Source organism: Lithobates pipiens, unplaced genomic scaffold, assembly GCF_037356315.1.
Source record: "Lithobates pipiens isolate NorthernLeopardFrog02 unplaced genomic scaffold, aLitPip1_a1.2 Scaffold_8, whole genome shotgun sequence".
Classification (NCBI taxonomy): Eukaryota; Metazoa; Chordata; class Amphibia; order Anura; family Ranidae; genus Lithobates; species Lithobates pipiens.
Genome location: NW_027507903.1, coordinates 430,535,816 through 430,559,156, shown reverse-complemented (window position 1 = coordinate 430,559,156; position 23,341 = coordinate 430,535,816). Strand labels below are relative to the sequence as shown.

The window sequence follows — 23,341 nt, the reverse complement described above, 5'->3', positions numbered from 1 at the left end:
AAACACATCCACAGGGAAACTGCATAGTGCAGTGTGGTTTCCAGTACATGGAGTGCCATCAGGATTAATGGTACCCCCACACATCTAAACTGCATCACATGTTTTCTGCGGATGCAGGATTGCGATTACATGGCTTTCCACAGCCCACACTAATGTAGACATAGCTTAAGGCTAGGTTCGCACTATGCCGGTTTCCCCATTGCCACACTTATGCGTGCACATCAGTCAATCCATAAGAATGTAACTATGGAAAAATTGCAGCCACAGGGAAATCACATAGTGCTTTGCGGTTCCCAGCTGCGGTTTACAGTAGAATTAATGGCATCTGCTAAACAGTAGCACGTTTTTTGCTGCGGGTGTGATTTTACATGCAGTCCTGCAGCCGCTCAGATGTGAACCTAGCCTAATATATAATTACTGAGCCGAATGACAATGAAGATGCATATACAAACAGCCACAAGAAGCATTTCTACATAAACTTATTTTTGTATAATGGCAGTGATGATAAGTGTTACACAAAATGGAAACCATTAAACAGTGTTTCCAAAGACCAAGATACCGGTAAGCAGGGCAGGACTTAGGGTGGTGGGGGCCCCTGGGCTTGAGTCAATTTCGGGCCCTACCTTCTATACATTACAGTGTTTATCGGCGTATAACCCGCACCCCAAGTTTAGGAGGGAATTTTAAGGAAAAAAACTTTTAGGAGGGAAGTTTAAGGAAAAAACTTACATTTAAATGCCCATAAATGCAGCCTTATTAGTGTCCATCTGCAGCCTTGTCCATTGTCATTGCAGCCTTGTCAGTGTCATTTGCAGACTTGTCAGTGTAGCCTTGTCATTTGCAGCCTTTCCCCAGTGTCACTGGCAGCCTTGTTATTTGCAGCCTTGTCATTGCAGTCTTGAAGTTTAAAAATAGTGCCATGGAGATAGTGTCCTGTGTATCTCGGCGGCTCTCGGGTCCTCTTGCAGTCCTGAGCGGAGCCGAGAGTAGCCAAGTGTACTCGGCTCGGCTCACAGTCACAACCAGTCCCTGTGTTATGTCCATCATAGGGCGGGACTGGGCATGACTGTGAGCGGAGTCGAGCCGAGTACACTCAGCTATGTATCTCGGCGGGGACCATGGGGCCCCCTATTTGGCGGGGCCCATGGGCTTGAGCCCAGTCAAGCCCAGTGGTAAGTCCAGCCCTGCCGGTAAGTACTCATAAATATAACTTGTGATTTTAGCCCCTGCAGCATAATTAAATAGCTGTCTCTGAAGCCTATCACTATAAATACAGCAGCTGATGTTCCCAGTACAACCCGTTATCCTGCATTTGCCTTGACTCTTCTGTATGAAGTGCTGTTTCCTAAGGGCACAGTCTTTTTTCTCAAAATTTCACTCACACCAGGTTACTTTACACTGTTTCACACTAGTGGCTAAATGTTGGAACAGTAGAGCTAGCCTTCTGAGCACATTAGAAATGTTGGATGACATTTCATAAATATGAAAACCTTGCTGTGGCACAAAAATGTATTCCACAGACAGCCAGACAACTAGTATTCTGGGGAGGTCAGCAATGGCAGACTGTTATATCCAGAGATATGAAAGAACTCTTCATGGGTGGGTGCTCAGATATAAAAATGGGGTACCCTTTTATTGTCCATTTGAACTAGGCCTTCTAAATATACCATAAATGCTATACTGCAACATGCCACCACAGTGTGCGTCCCAAACAAACATAGCACCTATGGAATGTAACACTGGCCTCAGCGTGCCAATTGGTGGCTCAGGGGGATCTTTATGACTCCTTTAACACTGGGGCGTTTTTTCAGGCGCTTTAGCATTAAAAAAAGTGCCTGTAAAGAGCTTGAAAGAAGCCTCATCTGCAATCCCAATGTGAAAGCCCAAGTGCTTTCAGCACTCTTTTACACTGCCAGCTCCCGAAAAATGCTGGTAAAGCACCACTTAACCACTTGCAGACCGGACCATTTTGCTGGTCAAAGACCAGACCACTTTTTGCGATTCGGCACTGCGTCGCTTTAACTGACAATTGCGTGGTCGTGCGACGTGGCTCCCAAACAAAATTGACGTCCTTTTTTTCCCACAAATAGAGCTTTCTTTTGGTGGTATTTGATCACCCCTGCGATTTTTATTTTTTGCGCTATAAACAAAAATAGAGCGACAATTTTGAAAAAAACGCATTATTTTTTACTTTTTGTTATAATAAATATCCCCCAAAAATATATAAAAAAACATTTTTTTCCCTCAGTTTAGGCCGATACGTATTCTTCTACATATTTTTGGTAAAAAAAAATCGCAATAAGCGATTATTGATTGGTTTGCGCAAAAGTTATAGCGTTTACAAAATAGGGATAGTTTTATAGCATTTTTATTAATAATTTTTTCTTATTTTTTTTTTTACTAGTAATGGTGGCGATCAGCAATTTTTATTGTGACTGCGACATTGTGGGGGACCCATCGGACATTTTTGACACATTTTTGGGACCATTGTAATTTATACAGTAATCACTGCTATATAAATGCAGTGATTCCTGTGTAAATGACACTGGCAGTGAAGGGGTTAACCAGTGGGTGGCAGTGTAGGGGTTAAGTGTTCCTAGGGGTGTGTTACTAACTGTGGGGGGGTTGGACTTTCATTTAGTGAACACTGATCTCTGCTCCAATCACATGGAGCAGAGATCAGCGTCACTAGTTGCTAGGCAGAATGGAGAAATGCTGTTTACTCGGCATTTCCTCCATTCGGCCGCTCCATGAGACGATCGCGGGGATGCCCGCGGCGATCGAGTCCGCGGGTCCGGCCACCGGACTCACGGGGGTCCCGACCAGCCGGCGGCGCGCTCCCGATGGCAGGGCGGCATTGAATATTGGACGTACCTGTACGCCAATATGCCTGCCCGTGCCATTCTGTCGACGTACATCGTCGTGCGCTGGTCGGGAAGTGGTTAAACTAGCAGCGCTTTACCAGCTTTTTGTGAGCACTAGCGGGGCACTTTTGACCCCATTAGTGGCCAAGTAAAGGGTTAAATGCACCCACAAAGCACTGTCAAAAGCGCTTTGCAGGTGCTTCCCATTGATTTCAATGGGAAGGGGCGCTTTAGGAGCTCCAAAAGCGCTGCAAAGAAGCTGCTTGCAGGACTTTTTTTGACTCTCTGCCAGCGCAGTGACTCAGCGTGAAAGCACTCGGGCTTTCATATTGGGATTGCAGATGATGCTTCTTTCAGGCGCTTTTTTTTTATGCTAAAGCACCTGAAAAATGCCCCAGTGTGAAAGGGGTGTATCTCTTTATTCTTCCGAGGCTCTTTTTGACAAGATACGCCCGCTTCTTCCACTTTACTTGCCTATGCTTTTCTCAAGCTTCCTACTTGCTTAACCACTTCAATATCAGGCACTTTACAGCCAATTTTCAGCTTTCAGCGATGTCACTTTTGAAATGACAATTGCGCCGTCATGCTACACTGTACCCAAACACATTTTTTTATAATTTTGTTCCCACAAATGGAGCTTTCTTTTGGTGGTATTTGATCACTTCTGTGGTTTTTATTTTTTGCTAAAAGAATAAAAAATGGAAATTTTGAAAAAAAAAGTTTCTTTTGTTTCTGTTATAAAAGTTTGTAAAAAAGTAAGTTTTCTCCTTCATTGATGGGCGCTGATAAGCTGCACTGATGGGCACTGATAGGGTGGTACCAATGAGATGGCGCTGATGAAGTGACACTGATGGGTGGCACTGATATGCAGCACTGAATGGCATTGATAGGTGGCACTGGTGGGCACTGATTGGCATTACTGGGCACTGATGGCTGGCACTGATAGATTGCACTGATAGGCATCACTGGCACTGGCAGGCATTAATGGGCACTGATTGGCAGCTGCCTGGGCACTGATTGGCATATCCCTGGAGGTCTAGGGTGGCATACCTGGTAGGCATCCTTTATGGCCATCCCTGGTGGTCCTGGGTGGGCATCCGTGGGGGGACTGCACTGATAAACAATCAGCACAGACCCCCCCTGTCAAGAGAGTAGCCAATCGGCTCTCCTCTACTCGCGGCTGCCAGACGCGAGTGAGGAAAAGCTGATAAACAGCTCTTTCTGTTTACGTCGTGATCAGCCGTGATTGGACATGATTGAATGTCCAGCTTATCCCGCTGGACATCATATGACGCCCAATCAGGATAACTGTACCACTTCCCGGCCGTCATTTTGCTATAGTGAAGGTAAATTGGGTATCTGGCACTCCAGGTGGCAATGCCCTTAGTTTGTTTTTGCCTAAAGACTGACTAATCAAATGTACATTAGTACAATGTTGAACCACGGTAGGGGGTGATTTAACCACTTGCTTACTGGGCACTTAAACCCCCCTCAGTCCCAGACCAATTTTCAGCGCTGATGCACTTTGAATGACAATTGCGCGGTCATACAACACTGTACCCAAATGAAATTTTTATCATTTTTTTCCCACAAATAGAGCTTTCTTTTGGTGGTATTTAGTTACAGCTCGGAGTTTTATTTTTTGCTAAACAAACAAAAAAAGATGCAAAAAAAAAAAAAAAAATCATGTTTTAATAGTTTGTTATAAAATTTTGCAAACGGGTCATTTTTCTCCTTCATTGAAGTGCGCTGATTAGGCGGCACTGATAGGCTGCATTGGTGGGCACTGATGGGCTGCATTGGTGGGCACTGATGGGCTGCATTGGTGGGCACTGATAGGCTGCATTGGTGGGCACTGATAGGCATAGTTAAGGCGGCATTAATAGGCACAGATAAGGCGGCACCGATGGGCACAGATAAGGCAGCACTGATGGGCAAAGATGGGCACAGATAAGATGGCACGGATGGGTGGCACGGATAAGTGGCACGGATGGGTGGCACGGATGGGCACTGATAGGTACCACTGATAGATGGGACTGATGGGCACTGATAGGTGGCACTGATAGGTGGCTCTGATAGGTGGCACTGCTGGGCACTGATGGGCGGCACTGCTGGGCACTGATGGGCGGCACTGCTGGGCACTGATGGGCGGCACTGAGGTGCAGCACCTTTGAGGCAGATTGTGGGCACTGTGGGTGGCACTGTGGGTGGCACTACTGGGTGGCACTGTGGGCACTATGGGCACTGCTGGGCACTGATGGGCGGCACTGAGGTGCAGCACCTTTGAGGCAGATTGTGGGCACTGTGGGTGGCACTGTGGGTGGCACTACTGGGTGGCACTGTGGGCACTATGGGCACTGCTGGGTGGCACTGACGGGGGGCACTTACTTTTATTCAGGATGGCACTGCAGGGGGCAGGTGGGCACTGGCAGGGGGCAGGTGGTCACTTGTATTGCTGGCCGTGATCGGGACTGATGTCCCGTTCACAGCCGCCGGTGATCGGCTTTTTTTTTTTCTCCTCGCGCTGTCAGCGCGAGGAGGAATAATAGCCGATTACCGGCTCCGTTCTATCACATGATCAGCTGTCATTGGCTGACAGCTGATCACGTGATAAGGGGTCGGGATCGACCCCTTGCACGGATCGGTGATCAGGCGAGTCTCACGTGCACGGGACGACGTCAATAGACGTAGTCCCGGAAAAGTAGGTCCGCGCTAATGCCGTCATTTGGCAATAGCGCAGATCCCAAGTGGTTAAAAAGAGGCAGCCATCCTCAGAGTGTGTCCAGCAACTCTGAAAAACATATAAAAGAAACAGGGGGGGGGGGGGGGGGGGCTCTCTAAGTGTAGTATTAAAACAGTATCATTTATTGCACAAAATTAAAAACACTTAAAGGATATAAGTGGGAGTATTGCTCATCATATGTAGTCCTGGCAGTTCTACTGCATCCCACAGGCTCCTCACGCGATCCGGGTAGCTGGGAAAGGTTCTGGTGTGATGTTATGCTGAATAGCTATACATTCAGGAAAACCAGAAAATAGTCAGCTCCATGCTGTCCAGCTTCAGCAGGGGGCGAGAGGAAGGGATCAGGACTGTCTCTGTGGAATGAAAGGCTACGCACTCAGAGCTCCAGGCCAGTAGAAGGAGCTGTGAACTCTGAGCGCATATTCTTTTATTCCACTGAGACAGTCCGGACCCCCTTCCTCCCCCATGAGGAGCATGTGGAACGCAGTATAACTGCCAGGACTACATACTTATGACGAGCATGACTCCCACGTATATCTTGTAAGTGATTTTAATCTTGTGCAATAAATTATACTGTTTTAATACTACACTTAGGGAGGCGCATACCCCACCCCCTCCTTGTTTCTTTTATATATCATTTTTCTGTAGTAAAGTAGTAACCTTGACTTAAAGAGATTGTAAGGCCTCATGTACACTGTTGCTGGTAAACGGATGTTTAACCACTTTCAGACCGAACCATTTTGCTGGTCAATGACCAGAGGTCTTTTTACAATTTGGCACTGCGCTGCTTTAACTGGTAATTGCGCGGTCATGCAATGTTGTACCCAAACAAAATTTGCGTCCTTTTTTTCCCACAAATAGAGCTTTCTTTTAAAGGTATTTGACTGACTCTGCGATTTTTATTTTTTGCGATATAAATGTAAAAAGACCGCAAATTTTGAAAAAAAATGATATTTTCTACTTTTTGTTATTAGAAAAATCCAATAAACTCAATTTTAGTCATACATTTAGGCCAAAATGTATTCAGCCACATGTCTTTGGTAAAAAAAAAGTCAATAATTGTATATTTATTGGTTTGCGCAAAAGTTGTCACATCTACAAACTAAGGTACGTTTTCTGGAATTTACGCAGCTTTTAGTTTATGACTGCCTATCTCATTTCTTGAGGTGCTAAAATGGCAGGGCAGTACAAACCCCCCCCCCCAAATGACCCCATTTTGGAAAGTAGACACCCTAAGGAAATTGATAAGAGGCATGTTGAGCCCATTGAATATTTTATTTTTTTGCCTCAAGCGATTGAATAATGACAAAAAAAAAAATTTTTTTTTTTACACAAAGTTGTCACTAAATGATATATTGCTCACACATGCCATGGTTATATGTGGAATTGTACCCCAAAATACATTCTGCTGCTTCTCCTGAGTACGGGGATACCACATGTGGTCGACTTTTTGGAAGCCTAGCCGCGTACGGGGCCCCGAAAACCAAGCACCACCTTCAGGCTTTCTAAGGGCGTACATTTTTGACTTCACTCCTCACTACCTATTACAGTTTTGAAGGCCATAAAATGCCAAGATGGCACAAAACACCCACAAATAACCCTATTTTAGAAAGTAGACACCCCAAGCTATTTGCTGAGAGGCATGTTAAGTCCATGGAATACTTTATAATTTGCCACAAGTTGCGGGAAAATTACAAACATTTATTTATTTATTTTTTTCACAAAGTTGTCACTAAATGATATATTGCTCACACATGCTATGGGCATATGTAAAATGACACCCCAAAATAAATTCTGCTGCTTCTCCTGAGTACGGGGATACCACATATGTGGGACTTTTTGGGAGCCTAGCCGCGTACGGGGCCCCGAAAACCAAGCACCGCCTTCAGGCTTTCTAAGGGCGTAAATTTCTAACTATTACTCCTCATTACCTATTACAGTTTTGAAGGTCATAAAATGCCAAGATGGCACAAAACCCCCACAAATGACCCCATTTTAGAAAGTAGACACCCCAAGCTATTTGCTGAGAGGCATGTTGAGTCCATGGAATATTTTATATTTTGCCACAAGTTGCGGGAATATTACAAACTTTTTTTTTTTTTTTTTTCACAAAGTTGTCACTAAATGATATATTGCTCACACATGCCATGGGCATTTGTGAAATGACACCCCAAAATAAATTCTGCTACTTCTCCTGAGTACGGGGATACCACATGTGTGGGATTTTTTGGGAGCCTAGCCGCGTACGGGGCCCCGAAAACCAAGCACTGCCTTCATGATTTCTAAGGGAGTAAATTTTTGATTTTACTCCTCACTACCTATCGCAGTTTTGAAGACCATAAAATGCCAAGATGGCACAAACCCCCCCCCCCAAATGACCCCATTTTGGAAAGTAGACACCCCTAAATTTAGGGGTACACTAGTGAGACTCACAGGTAAAAAAGCACCTAGGCTGTCAGCGACTGTATCAAAACACTACAAAAAAAACTGTTAGCGATCACAGGGATCAGGCCTGATTCTGCGAACGCTGCAGTTATGTGCGTTGTGTTTTGTAAGTGACAGTGATCGATCGATACTGCACTTGGGTGGGCTGGGCTGGGCTTTGCGGAGGGGCTAAACGCAGGTGCTAGCAGGTATCTGGGCTGATCCCGCTAACAATGCGTTTTGGGAAACCTAAACTGCTGGCGACGCTAATATAGATCTGATCAGATACTATATTACTAAGGGAGGTGTATGCTTTGCGCGTGGGTGTTAGCGGTACTGGCACTAACCTGACGCTGCCTGGGGTGACGCAGACCTTATCTGACCCTCAAACTTATATCACCCGCCGGGTGATCAGGGGGTTAAACCTTTATTAGGTAATAAATGGCGGGTGCCCTGAAACTATAAAAAAATAACTAACCAACCAGCGTCACCTGTAACAGTTATATGGTGATCACTGGTGAAAGGGTTAACTAGGGGGCAATCAGGGGGGCTTTATGCGGTAGTATATTGGGGTCCCTGGCGCTATAAAAAGCTGCGGCGAACCTAAATACCTACTTGCCTAACTAGCGTCACCTGTGACACTAATACAGCGATCAGAAAAACGATCGCTTATTAGGCTGGGTTCACACTGGAGCGATGCGGGAACGCCACAAATCCGCGGCGGGTTCCCGCATCACACTTCCCTATGCGAACTGCTGGGAGTGTCAGTGAAATGTTAATGACACCCCCAGATCAGTTCGCATATCGCAGTGCGATCTGCAAACTCGGACAGGAATCGGATCGCATAGTGTGAACACCCATGCGATCCGATTCTGCTGCGGACCAAAAAAAGGGTCCCGTGCGAGTTTGCGGCGGGTGCGATGCGAATTCAGCCATACTATCTGTATGGCTGAACTCGAATCGCACAGAGATCGGATGTGATTTGCACTGCAGTGCGGTGCGAATCACATCCGTTCTCATAAACCGCTGCAATGTGAACCCAGCCTTAGTGACACTGGCGACGGGGGGTGATCACGGGGTTAAACCTTTATTGGGGGGGTTAGGGGGGTACCCTAGAACTAAAGGGGGCTAACCCTAACTGCCCTAACAGTTATTACAGTCACAAATGACACCAATGCAAAAAAAAAAAATGCAATTGGTGTCACTGTGACTGGGGGTGCAGGGGTGATTGGGGGGGTGATCGGGGGGTGAAGGGGGGTGAGAGTGTGCCTGGCATGTTCTACTGTATTGTGTAGTGTTGGTGCAACTCACCGATCCTCTCTCCTTGGTGCCGGAACGAAAAATACCGACACGGAGGAGAGATTACATCACTTCCTCTGCCTGTGTTTACAATACAGGAGAGGAAGTGATGTCATGCTGCACTTCCATTCGTCAGGAGCGATCGCGAGGGGGTGGCCATTAACGAATGGCCGCCCCCTCATCCCGGATCGCTCTTGAACGGATTCCGACCGCCGCTGGCACCGGGGGGGGCCCGATCGGGCCCCCCACCTGCGGGAAGGCAGGGACGTACAGGTACGCCCATATTCCTGCCCGTGCCATTCTGTCGACGTACATCGTCGTGCGGCGGTCGGCAACTGGTTAAGAGCAGTTGGGCGTTTTTTCAGCTGTCCCTGAATTCTCCTCTGTTATCTTATCAGTATATGTACGCAGAAAAATGTGTTCAAGATGGATGTTCAGAGGCATTTGAAATGCCTGTAACAGCTTGTAAACGAGGTAATTTGCATTTTGGCGCGTTTCGTTTACATGCGTTTTTAATTTTTGGCTATTTGGAAGCATTTTTTCTAAACACAAAACACCGCTAAATGCAGCATTTTAAACTAAGGTCTGTCAAGTTAAATCATTCAGGAGTTGTAAAAACGTCTTGTGTACATAAAGCCTAAACCTCAGACGTTAAATATGAACAAACCATATCCTTCTATAGTGTACTTGTCCCAGTCTAGAGCACTCAGTGTCATTTCTGTCTGCTGCTTTGTTCCTCTGCTATCAGCATGAATCCATTCCTGAAACTAAGGGACAACAAGATGACCAGGAACAGACCTCCAGTACACAGTCTGTGATTGACAGCAACAGCTCTGTTGTGTGCTGGGGGGGGGGGGTGTCCCTTCTGTCCAATCATCTTTCAGAGCTCCTCTCACTGAGATCTGCAGAGTGTAACCTCGGCTCCCTGCCCCTGCTTTCTGGAAGCCCAGATAAGCTGTACAAGTTCTGGAATTTGAATGGGTCTAGAGGAGAGAGGGCTGCAGATAAGCAGGTACAACTTATGCAGGAGGAATTGTTTCATCTATGTGTATCACTATTTACTACTTCACTGGCTATATGTGATGGTTAACAACCACTAAAAATTTCCAAGGTTTTTCCATACTCTCTCATTATAGCACAGCCTATAGCACAGCCTGTTGTTGCTGCTTCCCATACTGGTGTAGTTCCCATACTGGGGAAAGAAAACATTTAGCCAAAACTTCATGTACCTAATGGCACCTTGAGTTGGGCAGTTATGCATGTCTATAGATTTTGACAAGAGTCCCTGCTGTCTATTCTATAATCATCTTTTTTTTTTTTTTTCCATTTTAGAGCCTCCAGTCTGACAAAGAAGCTTTACATGAAGGTAGGGGTAAGCCATCTAAATATCACAGAACACCTGATGGATACTTTCAAATAGGTGAGCGACTGGCAAATTCCTCTCTATTAGTAATTCAGTTTTTGAGTTAAGACTTGCTCTGAGCCATGTGTGGCATAGTATATGAAATAAGTTTATTTTGATGCATTGTTTGTAGTTTTTATTTAGCCAGTACTCATAACATTAAATCTAACATTGTGATTTGAAACCTTTTGACTGCTTTGAGACCAGTGACACAGTACAACTTGTTAGTGTTCTTGGGTCCAAATAAATGTAGGTTATCTTAGGTGCAGGGACTGAAATCCATGTATGGGCTGGCTGGTTGTACACAAGTCGATCTATCGATCGATTTGTATATAACCAGCCTGCCAGATTTTTCCCAATCAGTGCCACTGGCTATAACTGACAACACTGACCCTTTGTGCTCTGACAGCGGGGAAGGCTCCCTGCCATCAGAATACAATACTTCAGCAGGTGTTACTCCCCTATCAGATCACCTCAAATGTGTGGATGGGGAAATTTGGTAATTTTTTTTATTCAACCTGCCGGTTGAATAAAAAAAAAAAAAATAATAATCATATATGGTCAGCTTTAGTGGTAGGAAAAGAAAAGATACTTAATCAAAAATGACTAATAAAAGAAATTTAGTTTGTACTTGGTTTTCATATACAGTGCATCCGGAAAATATTCCCAACGCTTCACTTTTTCACATTTTGTTATGTTACAACTTACAGCTTTATTCCAAAAAGGATTACATTCATTTCTTCTGCCCTACATACCCTGAATTTAGAAATGCAAAAAAAGCTTTCCTGAAAGGCTCCATGGCAGCATACGTGTGGGTAGCCCCGCCTCCACGATTACCCAATAGGACCCAACTCCCATAAATCTTTGCTCCCGGCTACTATCAGTGTTCCTTTTTTGTCCTCCCCAGTAGGACCAGATGGTTTCTTTCCTGGAAACAAAACTTCACGACGATCGATTGGCTGATTGACTGAGAATTTTTCCTCCGATACCCTGGTTAACAGTCAGGGCCTATGGAGTGTATTTGCAGAGTAGCGCTGAAGAGAGGATTTCCTACCTGAGTGCGCACGGTCTGTGTCCCGTTGCTATGGGTGACCATTATCTGCTTGGAGGTACGGCGTGTGTGTCCCAGTCCGTTCGGCCAGGTGATCGTTGGTGGAGTGGTGAGCCTTTTGTCTATCCATGGCAGCATTGTATTTGTGTGTATTTTCTCCTTTTGTTTGTCTAGCGGTCTCCTCTATGCTGTTTGCGGTCGCTTCCGCGTTCCAGCAAACCTCTCTCTCCTACTTCCGGGTTATGCAGGCGTTCTGCGCATGTGCGAACCTGGTGTGAGACCGAGGCTTGGTTCCCGCGCATGCGCGCGAGCGCCTCGCGTCTGACGTCGGCAATGACGTCACGGGCGCCAAATTTAAAAGCCTTTGGAAGCTGTTAGAACCCTGGGAATGTTTGCAGTGGTCGCAGCGACTTCCCGGGGCTGTCAGTGCGGCGGTTTAAGGTAAGAGCATGCCCCTTAGGCTAGGGAAATGCTTATTTAAAAAAAAAAAAATGTATTTTTATTTTTCTCTTTGGTTGCAGTATTTCTTAAACTGTTGGTTTATTTGGAATATGGACGCCTTACTGCCTCCTAGTGGCCAGCCCGCTCATGTTAGGTAGGTTGCTAGTATTCATGTTTTTTATATAATGGAGAGAGTTTTTGGCATAGGTAGGATTGACTGTGTATCTTTTTCTCTCTCTGTCTGTTTTGTCTTTACAGCCCTTCTGGGTCTGATCCACAGCCTAATACCTCTAGACGCAGTGGATCATCAAGATCACACCGCCATAAATCCTCCTCAAGGTCTAGCCAGCATAGGTCAAGGTCTGAACAGCGTGACAAGAATTATTCTCACCCCCCTGCTGCTCACTCCAGCAGGCATACGGAAAAATCATGCTGGGGGTGCAGGATGCCTGTTCCATCAGACAAATCCCTATGTGATCACTGCTTCTCCAAAGCTGCAGATGAAAGGGATGGTGCAGACCAGCGTTTGGAGTCATTAGTAAGACGGGTTGTGAAGGAGTCCTTGCAGGAGAGGGACGCTCTACAGTTGTGTGAATCCCTGTCAGAATTATTGGCTCCTCCAACCGGAGAGAACCTATTGCAGGAGACATGGGAATCCTCTCAACCAAGTCGCCTATCTGCTCCTATCTCAGACAGTGAATCTGACTGTGAGGTTCCTGGTTTAGGATTTGACTATGGACTGGTGCCTTCATTGGTCAAAGCAGTGAGAGAGGCTCTGAAGTGGGAAGACCCTATTACTTCCCCACCAAAGCAGAGAAAATTCTTTAAACAGCTCAATAAGGAGCGACAATATTTTCCTTTCCTTTCAGAGTTGGGTGACATTATCACCGAGGAATGGAGCAAGATGGATAAAAAGGGTTCCATGCAGTCAAAAATCCTGAAGTTATACCCTTTTAAAGAAGAGGATGTGAAGCACCTGGAGTCAGCTCCACTGGTGGATGCAGCGCTCATGCGTTTGGTGAGATATGTAACCCTACCTTTTAGAGGATACGGTATCTTTTAAAGATCCTTTGGAAAGGCGGATCGATTCAGACCTAAAAAGGATATACCTGACTTCTGGAATGGCCTGCAAACCAGTGCTTGCAATGGCAGCGGTATCTAAGGCCATAGAATCCTGGGCTGATTCCGTAGAAGAATTCCTGAGGGGTATTTCTATTGAAACAGCCAAAGACTCCCCTATTCAAGAAATCAGGATGGCGTCTGCCTTTTTGGGGGAGGCATCTATTGATGTTATTCGCCTGATATCTCGGGATATGTTAGCAGCGGTCTCAGCACGCCGTGCGTTATGGCTCCGTCCATGGCTGGCGGATCCAGCATCCAAACAGGCCTGGTGCCGTATTCCTTTTGAGGGTTCATCTTTGTTTGGTAACAAGCTGGATACTGCCATATCCTGGGCTACAGGTGGGAAATCTGGGTTTCTTCCCCAGGACAGATGTCCTGGGGAATAAAGGATCGCGTCCATTTCCTAGAAGACAAGGCCCTGATCGTGCCAGGGAGGCGTGGAGCTATAGACCTGGTCGAGAATTCTCAAGGTCATGGAGATCCAGGCAGTCTTATTTCAAAAATACCTCAAAAGGGGGTTCGTCCGGCAAGCAGGATTCCGCGAAATCCTTTTGAAATTGGGCCCGCTCAAACTTGTCAGGTGGGGGCTCGTCTTCTCCACTTCAGGCATGTTTGGGCGGCCTCAATTCGGGATTTTTGGACAGTAAAAACAGTTTCCTCAGGTCACAAGTGGGGTTTTATCAGCACCCCAAGGCTAAGATTTATTCCCACAAATCTTCCAGAATCAAAAGAGAAGAAACAAGTCCTATTGACCTACGTGAACTCTTTACTGGATCAAGGCGCAGCCGTTCCCGTTCCAGAAGAAGAATGTGGAGAGGGCATGTATTCCCCTCTGTTTCTGGTTCAAAAGAAAAACGGCACATGGAGGCCGGTAATAGATTTGACCCATCTCAATTCCTTCATTCGCAAAGAGAAGTTCAAGATGGAATCTCTGCTTACCATCCAGCAGTCAGTGCATCTGGGGGACTGGATGATATCAGTCGACTTGAAGGACGCTTACTTCCATGTCCCCGTGGCAAAGGAGTTTCAACAGTACCTCCGCTTTGCGGTAGGCAATCAACATCTTCAATTTACATGTCTTCCCTTTGGGTTAACAACGTCCCCACGGGTCTTCTCCAAAGTTCTTTTGGCAGTTGTGGCCTTTCTCAGAGTCAAAAGTGTTCGTCTCCACCACTATCTCGACGACCTTCTTCTGCTATCCCAGAACAGAGAGCAGCTCTTGGAGCAAAAAGACCTAGTCATCTCCACTCTACAGGAGTTCGGGTGGCTTCTGAACTTAGAAAAGAGTCACCTAGATCCAACTCAGTCTCTTGTTTTTCTAGGGGCGCAGTTCAACACAGTGGAAGGTACTATCGCCCTTCCAGAAGAGAAGGTTGGAGTCATACAAGACAGGATTCATGCAGCCCTTGCGTCATCCCATCTCTCGGCTCTCCAATGTCTGAAGGTGATTGGCACAATGTCAGCCACCATTCCCATGGTAAAATGGGCCCAGTGGCACACTCGTCCCTTTCAGAAGGGGTTTCTACAACAGTGGGACTTATCCAGCCAGACACAGCGCATATTACTCACTCCAGCCATGAGGACGTCTCTTCTTTGGTGGCTGCAGGGGAAGAACCTGCGCAACCACCATTCGATCATTCCCATCTCATGGGTCACGGTAACTTCAGATGCCAGCAACCGAGGATGGGGTGCTCACTGCCTTTCTGATGTCGATCAGGGCAGGTGGACATTTCCATCACAAAGAGTCGTCTCCAATGTTCTGGAACTAAGAGCGGCCTTCCAGGCGCTTCGGTCATTCCACCATCTGACAGCGAATGCCTCGGTCATGCTAAGGTTGGACAACACAACCGCGGTGGCTTACGTAAAGAAGCAAGGGGGAACTCGCAGCTGGTCTCTGTTACAGGAGATGGAGCCGATAATGAATTGGGCTCAGAAGAATTTGTCCAACCTTTCTGCAGTCTACATCCCAGGGGTGCAGAATGTTCAGGCGGACTTCCTATCGCGTGTCGAGTTGGACAACAACGAATGGTCCCTACACGGGGAAGTATTCGATTGGCTCCTGACCTTAGGATTGTCCCTGGAAGTCGACTTGTTCGCTTCCCCGTGCAATCGGAAGCTTCCGAAATATTACTCAAGGTTCAGTGATCCTCAGGCATATGGGATAGATGCCCTCACAGAACATTGGAAGTTTCAGACAGCTTATGCCTTCCCTCCAGTTCCGGTGATCCTGCAGTTCCTTCGGAGGCTCAGGACAGAGAAGGTGGAGATTCTCGCAGTGATTCCATTCTGGCCCAACAGGCCTTGGTTCCCTCTACTGCTGCTCCTCAGTTATCAAGAGCCAGTTCCCCTGCCTCTCAGGCCGGATTTGCTATCTCAAGGCACAAGGTTACATCCATGCCCATCATGTCTGCACCTCAAGGTATGGTTTTTGAAAGGGAAAGGCTAGAAGCTCTTGGTTGTCCGGAAGAAGTCTTTCCAACCCTTCTCAATTCCAGACGAGGGAGTACTAATAGGGTATATGAGCGCATATGGTCCAAGTTTTCAACCCATATGTCCTCCAGAGAAAATTCTTGCAGTTCTCCAACAGTACAAGACATACTAAGCTTTCTCCAAACAGGCCTTTACTTTACCTTTTAGCTATCAGTTCATTGAGAGTCCAAGTGTCGGCTATTTCAGCCTTTACGGGTATTTCCTGGGCAAACCATGCACTGGTACGACAATTCTTCAAGGGAGCTATCAGGCTCAGACCCCAAAGAAAACCAAGGTTTCCTAAATGGGACCTCCCTTTAGTGCTGGATTTTCTTTCAAACCTTGGGAAGGATTCTACAGAGCCTCTGTCCATAAGGGATCTCACTCTCAAGACCATCTTCTTGGTAGCTATAACCTCAGCCAAGAGAGTTTCTGAGATTAGGAATCTAGGTTCGGAGGAACCTTTTCTGACTTTCTTTCCAGACAGGGCAGTATTGATTCCCATGTTGGGATTGAATCCCAAAGTAACCTCGGTCTTCCATGAGAATCGGGAAATTGTGCTTCCCACTTTCAAAAACTCAGAGAGTCAGGATGTTCATCCTCTGGACGTAGGACACACGCTAAAGCAATATTTGGAAGTCACAGCTCCTTTTAGACAAACAAAATTTCTTTTTGTTCTCCCTCATGGCAAGAATAAAGGATTGCGAGCTTCGGCTAGATCTATCTCTACCTGGATCATTCAGATCATTCAGAGGGCATACAGAACAAAGGGCTTGGCTCCTCCTGAGGCATTAACGGCTCATTCAACGGAGTATTTCAACGTCGTGGGCAGCTTCTCGTCATGTGGCGCCTGAAGTTATTTGCAGAACGGCCTCTTGGTCTTCCATTAATACCTTTGTTTCTCATTACTGTGTAGAGCCAGCGGCTCTGTCTTCTGTTAATTTTGGTTTGCAAGTTTTGTCGGTTGACAATGCTAAATAAACTTTTGTTCTTTGCTCGACATTTTGCCCACCCGGGTGTGTTTGGCGAGTTATTTCCCACACGTATGCTGCCATTGAGCCTTTCAGGAAAACGGAAAATTTATATCAAATACTTACCGTAATTTTCCTTTCCTGATAGGCTCCATGGCAGCAGGAGTTCCCTCCCAAATGTCTGGAGTTGGCTAGTTACGGAACACTGATAGTAGCCGGGAGCAAAGATTTATGGGAGTTGGGTCCTATTGGGTAATCGTGGAGGCGGGGCTACCCACACGTATGCTGCCATGGAAAGGAAAGGAAAATTACGGTAAGTATTTGATATAAATTTTCCGTTTTTCCACCTTTGGTTTTGTAGATGGTGCCACCCGCCCACTGGCACTGTAAATTGGTTGTGAGCTAGGTGAAGGTGTGGTAGAGGGGATGCTCATTTACAGAGAGTGATAGCATGAACATGTAAATCCTAAAGGAACTGGCATCTAAGTTGTTTACAATGTAAAACTCAATGGGGTTATTAAAATCTGTACTTAAAGTAGGAACCACAATTTATCTCAATGACCTTAATAATTTCAGGTAAATTTTTTATGATCTGCCTGTTAATGCACTGTTAATTGTGTGTTACTTTTTAGGTTCATTTAACAAGGGCATAGCAGAAGGAGAAGTGGAACCTTCTTTTGGACCACTTGAAGCACTACGCCTTTCCATTCAGACGGATTCTCCTGTATGGGTTATTTTGAGTGAGGTAATGTAGTATTTACTTGAACAGAAGTGCAAGCGCGAAGCCGGGTTCACACATATGCACATATGCGGCTGTGGTTTCGTGCCTGGGGTCCAGTGCGTCTCTGTTCACTGGTTCAGGTGCTAATCAGGTCTGAATTTTTGCCTGAATTCACACCTGAATTGGACTCAAAGATGCACAGGACCCTTGTTTGAATGCGGACCATGGGCCTGTGTGAACCGGCTCCATTAAAAGCCGGTCACGCTCGCTTGTCATGCAAATTTGGTGCGCACACCCAATTTGCATATGCGTGAACCCGTCCTGAAACTTTGTCTTTGTCATTTTGAGACAGTGTCCAATGCTGCTGTTGCCAATGCAGTCTGTTAGGCTTAAAAGAGAACTTAGGGTTTTCTTGGCACTTTAAACAATGTATTTGGCATAGCTTGGACCAAACTAATTATTTACTGGCAGCTGCTTAGGCTGTAATATACCGTAGCAGCTGGTACCAGATACGGTATAAGGTGCTGTGTGTCCGCAGCAGTACCAAAGACTTTTATAGAATGAGTCAGTCATACTGCAGGTCCGTTATTGCTGAGGTGGAGATTGTGATGCCTTCTGCCCACCGCTCCACTTCAGCCAATTAGAGGAAACTTTGTATTCAAAATACAAGCCCTCTCCTAAATTATTATTATTAATATTATTATTATTATTATTATACCAGTTTTATATAGCGCCAACAGTTTGCGCAGCACTTTACAACATGAATGGAAGAGATGTAGTACGATTGACTCTCTATATCCAGCAGTAAAGGGAAAGTTTTTGGTACTGCTGACAGAACACTGGCCGCTTACTATACATAGCACAAGCTACTACAGTATATTAACCACTTCCGGACCGCCGCACACCTCTTTGAGGACCGATATTGTTGCTATGGCAGCTAACTGTGGTATCGCCGTGTTCATCTGGCCGTCCGGTACAAGATAAAAATGGTCTCTGCGGCGGATTCACCGCAAGATTACTTTTATCGGCGGCGGGAGAAGGCTTCCCGCCGCGATCCGGTGCACTCCGCTGCTTACCGGAGCCATCAGCAGTGGCGGAGGCGATCCAGTCCTCTCGCTGTGCATGGAGACGAGTGAGTGGAAGATCCCACCTGTCTCCATGACACTGCAGGGTGGAATCGATGTGAAAACGTCACTTCCGCCCATAACTCTTAAAGGGACATTTTCTTTTTTTTTATTGCATTTTAGTGTGAATATGAGATCCCCAGATATCATATTCAAGAGGTCCTATCATGCTTTTTTTTTCTATTACAATGGATGTTTACAGACAAAGTGACACAATTGTTTTTTTGTTTTTTTTAAACTGTGTAAAAATAAAAGGTAAAATAAATAAGAAGAAAAAAAATGTTTTAAACGCGCATAGGTGAGTAGCGCCCGCATATGAAAACGGTGTTCAAACCACACATGTGAGGAGCTTTCGCTGCAATTGGTAGAGTGAGAGCAATAATTTTAGCCCTAGACCTCCTCTGCAAAACGTGCAACCTATACATCAGGGGTATGCAATTAGCGGACCTCCAGATTTAAAACTACAAGTCCCATCATGCTTCTGCCTCTGGGTGTCATGCTTGTGGCTGTCAGAGTCTTGCTAAGCCTCATGGGAATTGTAGTTCTGCAACAGCTGGATGTCCGCTAATTGCATATCCCTGCTGTAGATTTTTTTTAAATATCGCCTATAGAGCTTTTTAAGGGTAAAATTTGTCGCCATTCCACGAGCGGGCGCAATTTTTAAGCGTGGTATCAATTTACTAGGCGTAACATTATCTTTCACAGTATAAAAAAAAAGTGTATTTTTTTTTTTTTTAAAGTGTGCTTGTATGACCACTGTGAAAATATGGTGTGACAGAAAGTATTGCAACGACCGCCATTTTATTCTCTAGGGTGTTAGAAAAAAAATGTATAATGTTTGGGGGTTCTAAGAAATTTTCTAGCAAAAAATAACTGTTTTTAACTTGTAAACAACACATCTAAAAAAAAAAAAAAAAGAGTCCTTAAGTGGTTAATATACCCAAGAAGACTTGCAGCTTTAATTGCAGCGAAGTATTGACACGGGGAGGGTAAATACAAATGTACGCCACACTTTTCACATATTTAGTTGTAAAAAAATTTGAAAACCATTTATCATTTTCCTTCTACTTCAGTTATTTTGTGTTGATCTATCGCATTTAAAAAGCGGTATGAATACTTTTTCACTGTATTGAAGCTGCCATTGCATATTTACTCTAAATGGCACAATCTGATCCTAATGCGCTGTGCACACGGTCTGAATTTCCGACAGAAAAAGTCAGACGAGAGTTTTCATTGTATATTCCGACCGTGTGTATGCCCCATCAAACTTTTTACGTCGAAAATTCTGACTGACCTAAAAAGAGAACATGTTCTATATTTTTCCAATGGAAAAAATTCCTATCGGGAAAACCGCTCGTCTGTATGCTGTTCCGACGTACCAAAAACGACACATGCTCTGAAGCAAGTACAAAATCTAAGCTTTTGGCTACTGGCTATTGAACTTCCTTTTTCTAGCCCCGTTGTACGTGATGTACGTCGCAGCATTCTTGACGGTTGGAATTTGGTGTGATCGTGTGTACGCAACACAGCTTCAGCGGAATTTCATCGGAAAAACCTTCAGTTTATTCCGACGGGAAAACCGGTCTTGTGTACAGGGCATTTTTCTTGCTTCATTATTTATGGAGGCACTGGGCTACTTGTCGGATGTAACTTTGCTGATTGCATGCTTGTTCCTGATTAGTGACTTAGTAGATAGTACAGCAAAAATTAGGGTGACGTGTTGGCAGTGGTGGCCCCCCTATCCATGCATCCCGCCCCTTAATCTACATACGGGGCACCGGGCGCATGGATTCCAATCAGAGTTTTTTTTTTTAGCAGGTGATTAGTACCAGAGGCACTAATCGCCCACTACAAAAAAAAAACCCTGTTTGGAATCCATGCGTCCGGCGCCCCGCATGTGGATTAGGGGGTGGGACGCATGGATAGGGCGGGATGGGACCTTTGAGATCTAGGGAGGGGCGGGGCCTTTGTATCTTTCTGTACTGCTGTGACTAATTACAAAAGGGGTAGGCAACCCCCGGCACTGGTGCCGCAAGCATCACACAAAGCCAGAGGCTCTAATAGGCTTCAAAAAGGGTGGGCTTGGGGCACAGAGCACTGTGCCCCAAGCCCACCCAGTTGTGTGACAATAGCGAATGAATATTCGCTATTCATACTGGTTCTCCTCCTGGCGCTTTTCCTGTGGTGAAAGGAGAAGTGATCCTATTGGCCGAGGAGGAGGGAGGAGACGCACGGCTGCAGTAATGCCGAGGAGGAGACGCAGGGGAAGCGTTGTCCATGCCATAGATGGGGTAAGTGGGCAGCTGGTAACCGACCGGAGGGGCTGTGGGAGCATTATTTGCCTCCTCCCCCCCAAAAAAAGACGTATACCACCAGCCGCTACTGCATGTTGGTAATGACAATTTCCATAATTTTACATTGGCAGCCTAAGGTCAGAAGCTGATTTTCCATTCTGGGCTGCCTGTTAGCAGCTTTAATTATCCCAGAAATATAATATAATATAATATTTAACAGAAATCTAATACTGCTGGTGTATCTACCTCTGTGAGTTTAAAACTAGTGGTGCACCGAAGCCAAAAATGTAGGATGCACGTGAACAAAAACTGAAACTGAAATGGACAGTTTAAAATATATATATTTATATCACAAATGTTAGTAAAAATGATTCACAGTCTGGTCACTGAAAATAATAATACCAAAACAGCGCTAGCAAACAGACCCTGTTGAAGTCCGCAGTGACTAAATCGGTCAGGGCATGGCCTACACGACTGATCAGCGGTGACGCTCTGCGCTTCACTGCCCTCCAGAGTTCTAACCAGCAGGGATTTCAGCTTCCTCCTGGAACCGTGGGACCCTCACTGGACGGCTGAGTATTGCAAGAGCGCCCTCTGGTTGTTTACATTTGTGCTTGTTCTATTTTATCTGATGTACGCAGTTTTTATTAAGGGGACCTTTTGTGCAAAGGGGGTTTTACTTAAATAAACGGTATTATACTATATTTGGATTTGTTTGCATTATATGACAATACCTTGGAACCCCTGCACTTTTGGAGATTTTTGATGCTGATGAGGAAATAGGAAGAGGCTTTGGAACTATTGGTTTGATTAAATGCCCATTTACCCAGAAGAATCTGGTGAGCGTGCCCCCCAAGGGGGAGTGTGCAACACGCGGTGGACTGTATTTTGGTGACAGGTGCACTTCTCTGGATTTTCCTGTACTGTATGTCTAGAACCAAGTTCCCGTTTGAACTCTCCCATATATTTATCTACACATCAAATTTCAACTGCGGTGTGTAGTGATGACTACACATGATTGATATGGGACTATTATCAGTTTGCTAGCACTGTTTTAGTATTATTATTTTCAGTGACCGGACTGTGACTCATTTTTACTAACATTTGTGATATTTTATGCGATTTTAAACAGCTGCTGTGTTTTATTCCTTTTAGATATTTTATTATATCTTGAAAGTGATTATCTATTCTGCTGCTAATCTGTTAGAGATCAGGACTGGCACTGAGTTGGTGTGATTTGTAGGCCTTGATACACCTTTTTGCGTTGATATATATTTATATATAATTGTATTATATTTAATTTTTATATTCATTTTTTTGCGTAAAAAAAAAAAAAAAAGCAAGAAATGCTCAAGAAAAATGTATCCGTTGAAATTCTATGTATGTCTTCACACTGGTCCGTTGGGCATCTGTTGCGTTGTGGTGTAATGCACCTCCCCATTAAAATGCATTGAAAACGTGGCAAAAATGCACCCGTGTTGCGTTTTTGAAGCAGTTTTTGAGTCACATGACCTATGAAAATCGCAACAAAATGCCGATAACCCTATTTTTGGGCGATAATTTTCATATCGCTATTTAAAAACCCATCCTCAGAATTATTCAGAGGCTCTAACCCATTAGTGAACATACTGTAGCTACACTGGGCAAAAATCACATCATGAATTCTTTGAGCACGATGCATTACAAATCCAAAGATGAAGCTGTCCATGCAAAGTTTTTATTGTGCACATTATTATTTTACAGCTTTTATTCATTATTTGCATGCAGATTGTTTTTTTTTTTTTTTTTGTTTGTTTTTTATTTACAGCTGTGAATGGAAGCAAAATAAAAAACTCTTAAAATGTAATTTAAAGCAAATACATCTAAATGTAATGGTAAGATTTTTATATCTCTTATGTATTTTTCTGTACTGCTGTGTCTAATTACAGCAGGGATAGGCAGCCCCCGGCAAGTATCACACAAAGCCTCTTTTTCTGGTACTCAACTCCATCCCCATCAGCATAGCAGCACAGGGAAGTGTCCGTGAGACACTAATGCATTCCAGTTTCAGAGTTCCCCACGGCGCACCTGCACTGAGGTGAAGACACTGTGCCCCCACACATTGTAAAAGATGGGAAACATTGTTTGGTTCTCTAATTTTGCTGTAGTTGCGATCGTCAGCTTTTGTGATGGGGAAGAGATTGGGTGCAGTTCTCTGAGTACGCTCATGGTCACTCTACTCCCTCCCATACACTGCCCCCCTCCAGTCATGCTATACATTATACTGCCTCCACTACCACCTCCTCCCATCATACTGCCCCCCACTGCCAACCCTCCCATCATACTGCCCTCCACTGTTGCCCCTCCAATTATACTGCCCTCCACTAAACCTCCTCCCATTATACTGCCCTCCACTACCACCCCCTCCCATCATACC

At 45.2% G+C, this 23,341-nt stretch overlaps 1 protein-coding gene across 1 annotated transcript in view; it reads left to right on the top strand.

Moving 5' to 3' along the window:
- MGAT4B (alpha-1,3-mannosyl-glycoprotein 4-beta-N-acetylglucosaminyltransferase B) overlaps window positions 1-23,341 on the top strand; it is an 820,251-nt gene that overhangs the window by 775,723 nt on the left and 21,187 nt on the right. Inside the window, exons 13-14 of the mRNA XM_077474298.1 lie at window positions 10,663-10,750; window positions 17,419-17,531. Of these exons, the coding sequence (XP_077330424.1) occupies window positions 10,663-10,750; window positions 17,419-17,531 (201 nt within the window). The remainder of the gene's footprint in view (window positions 1-10,662; window positions 10,751-17,418; window positions 17,532-23,341) is intronic.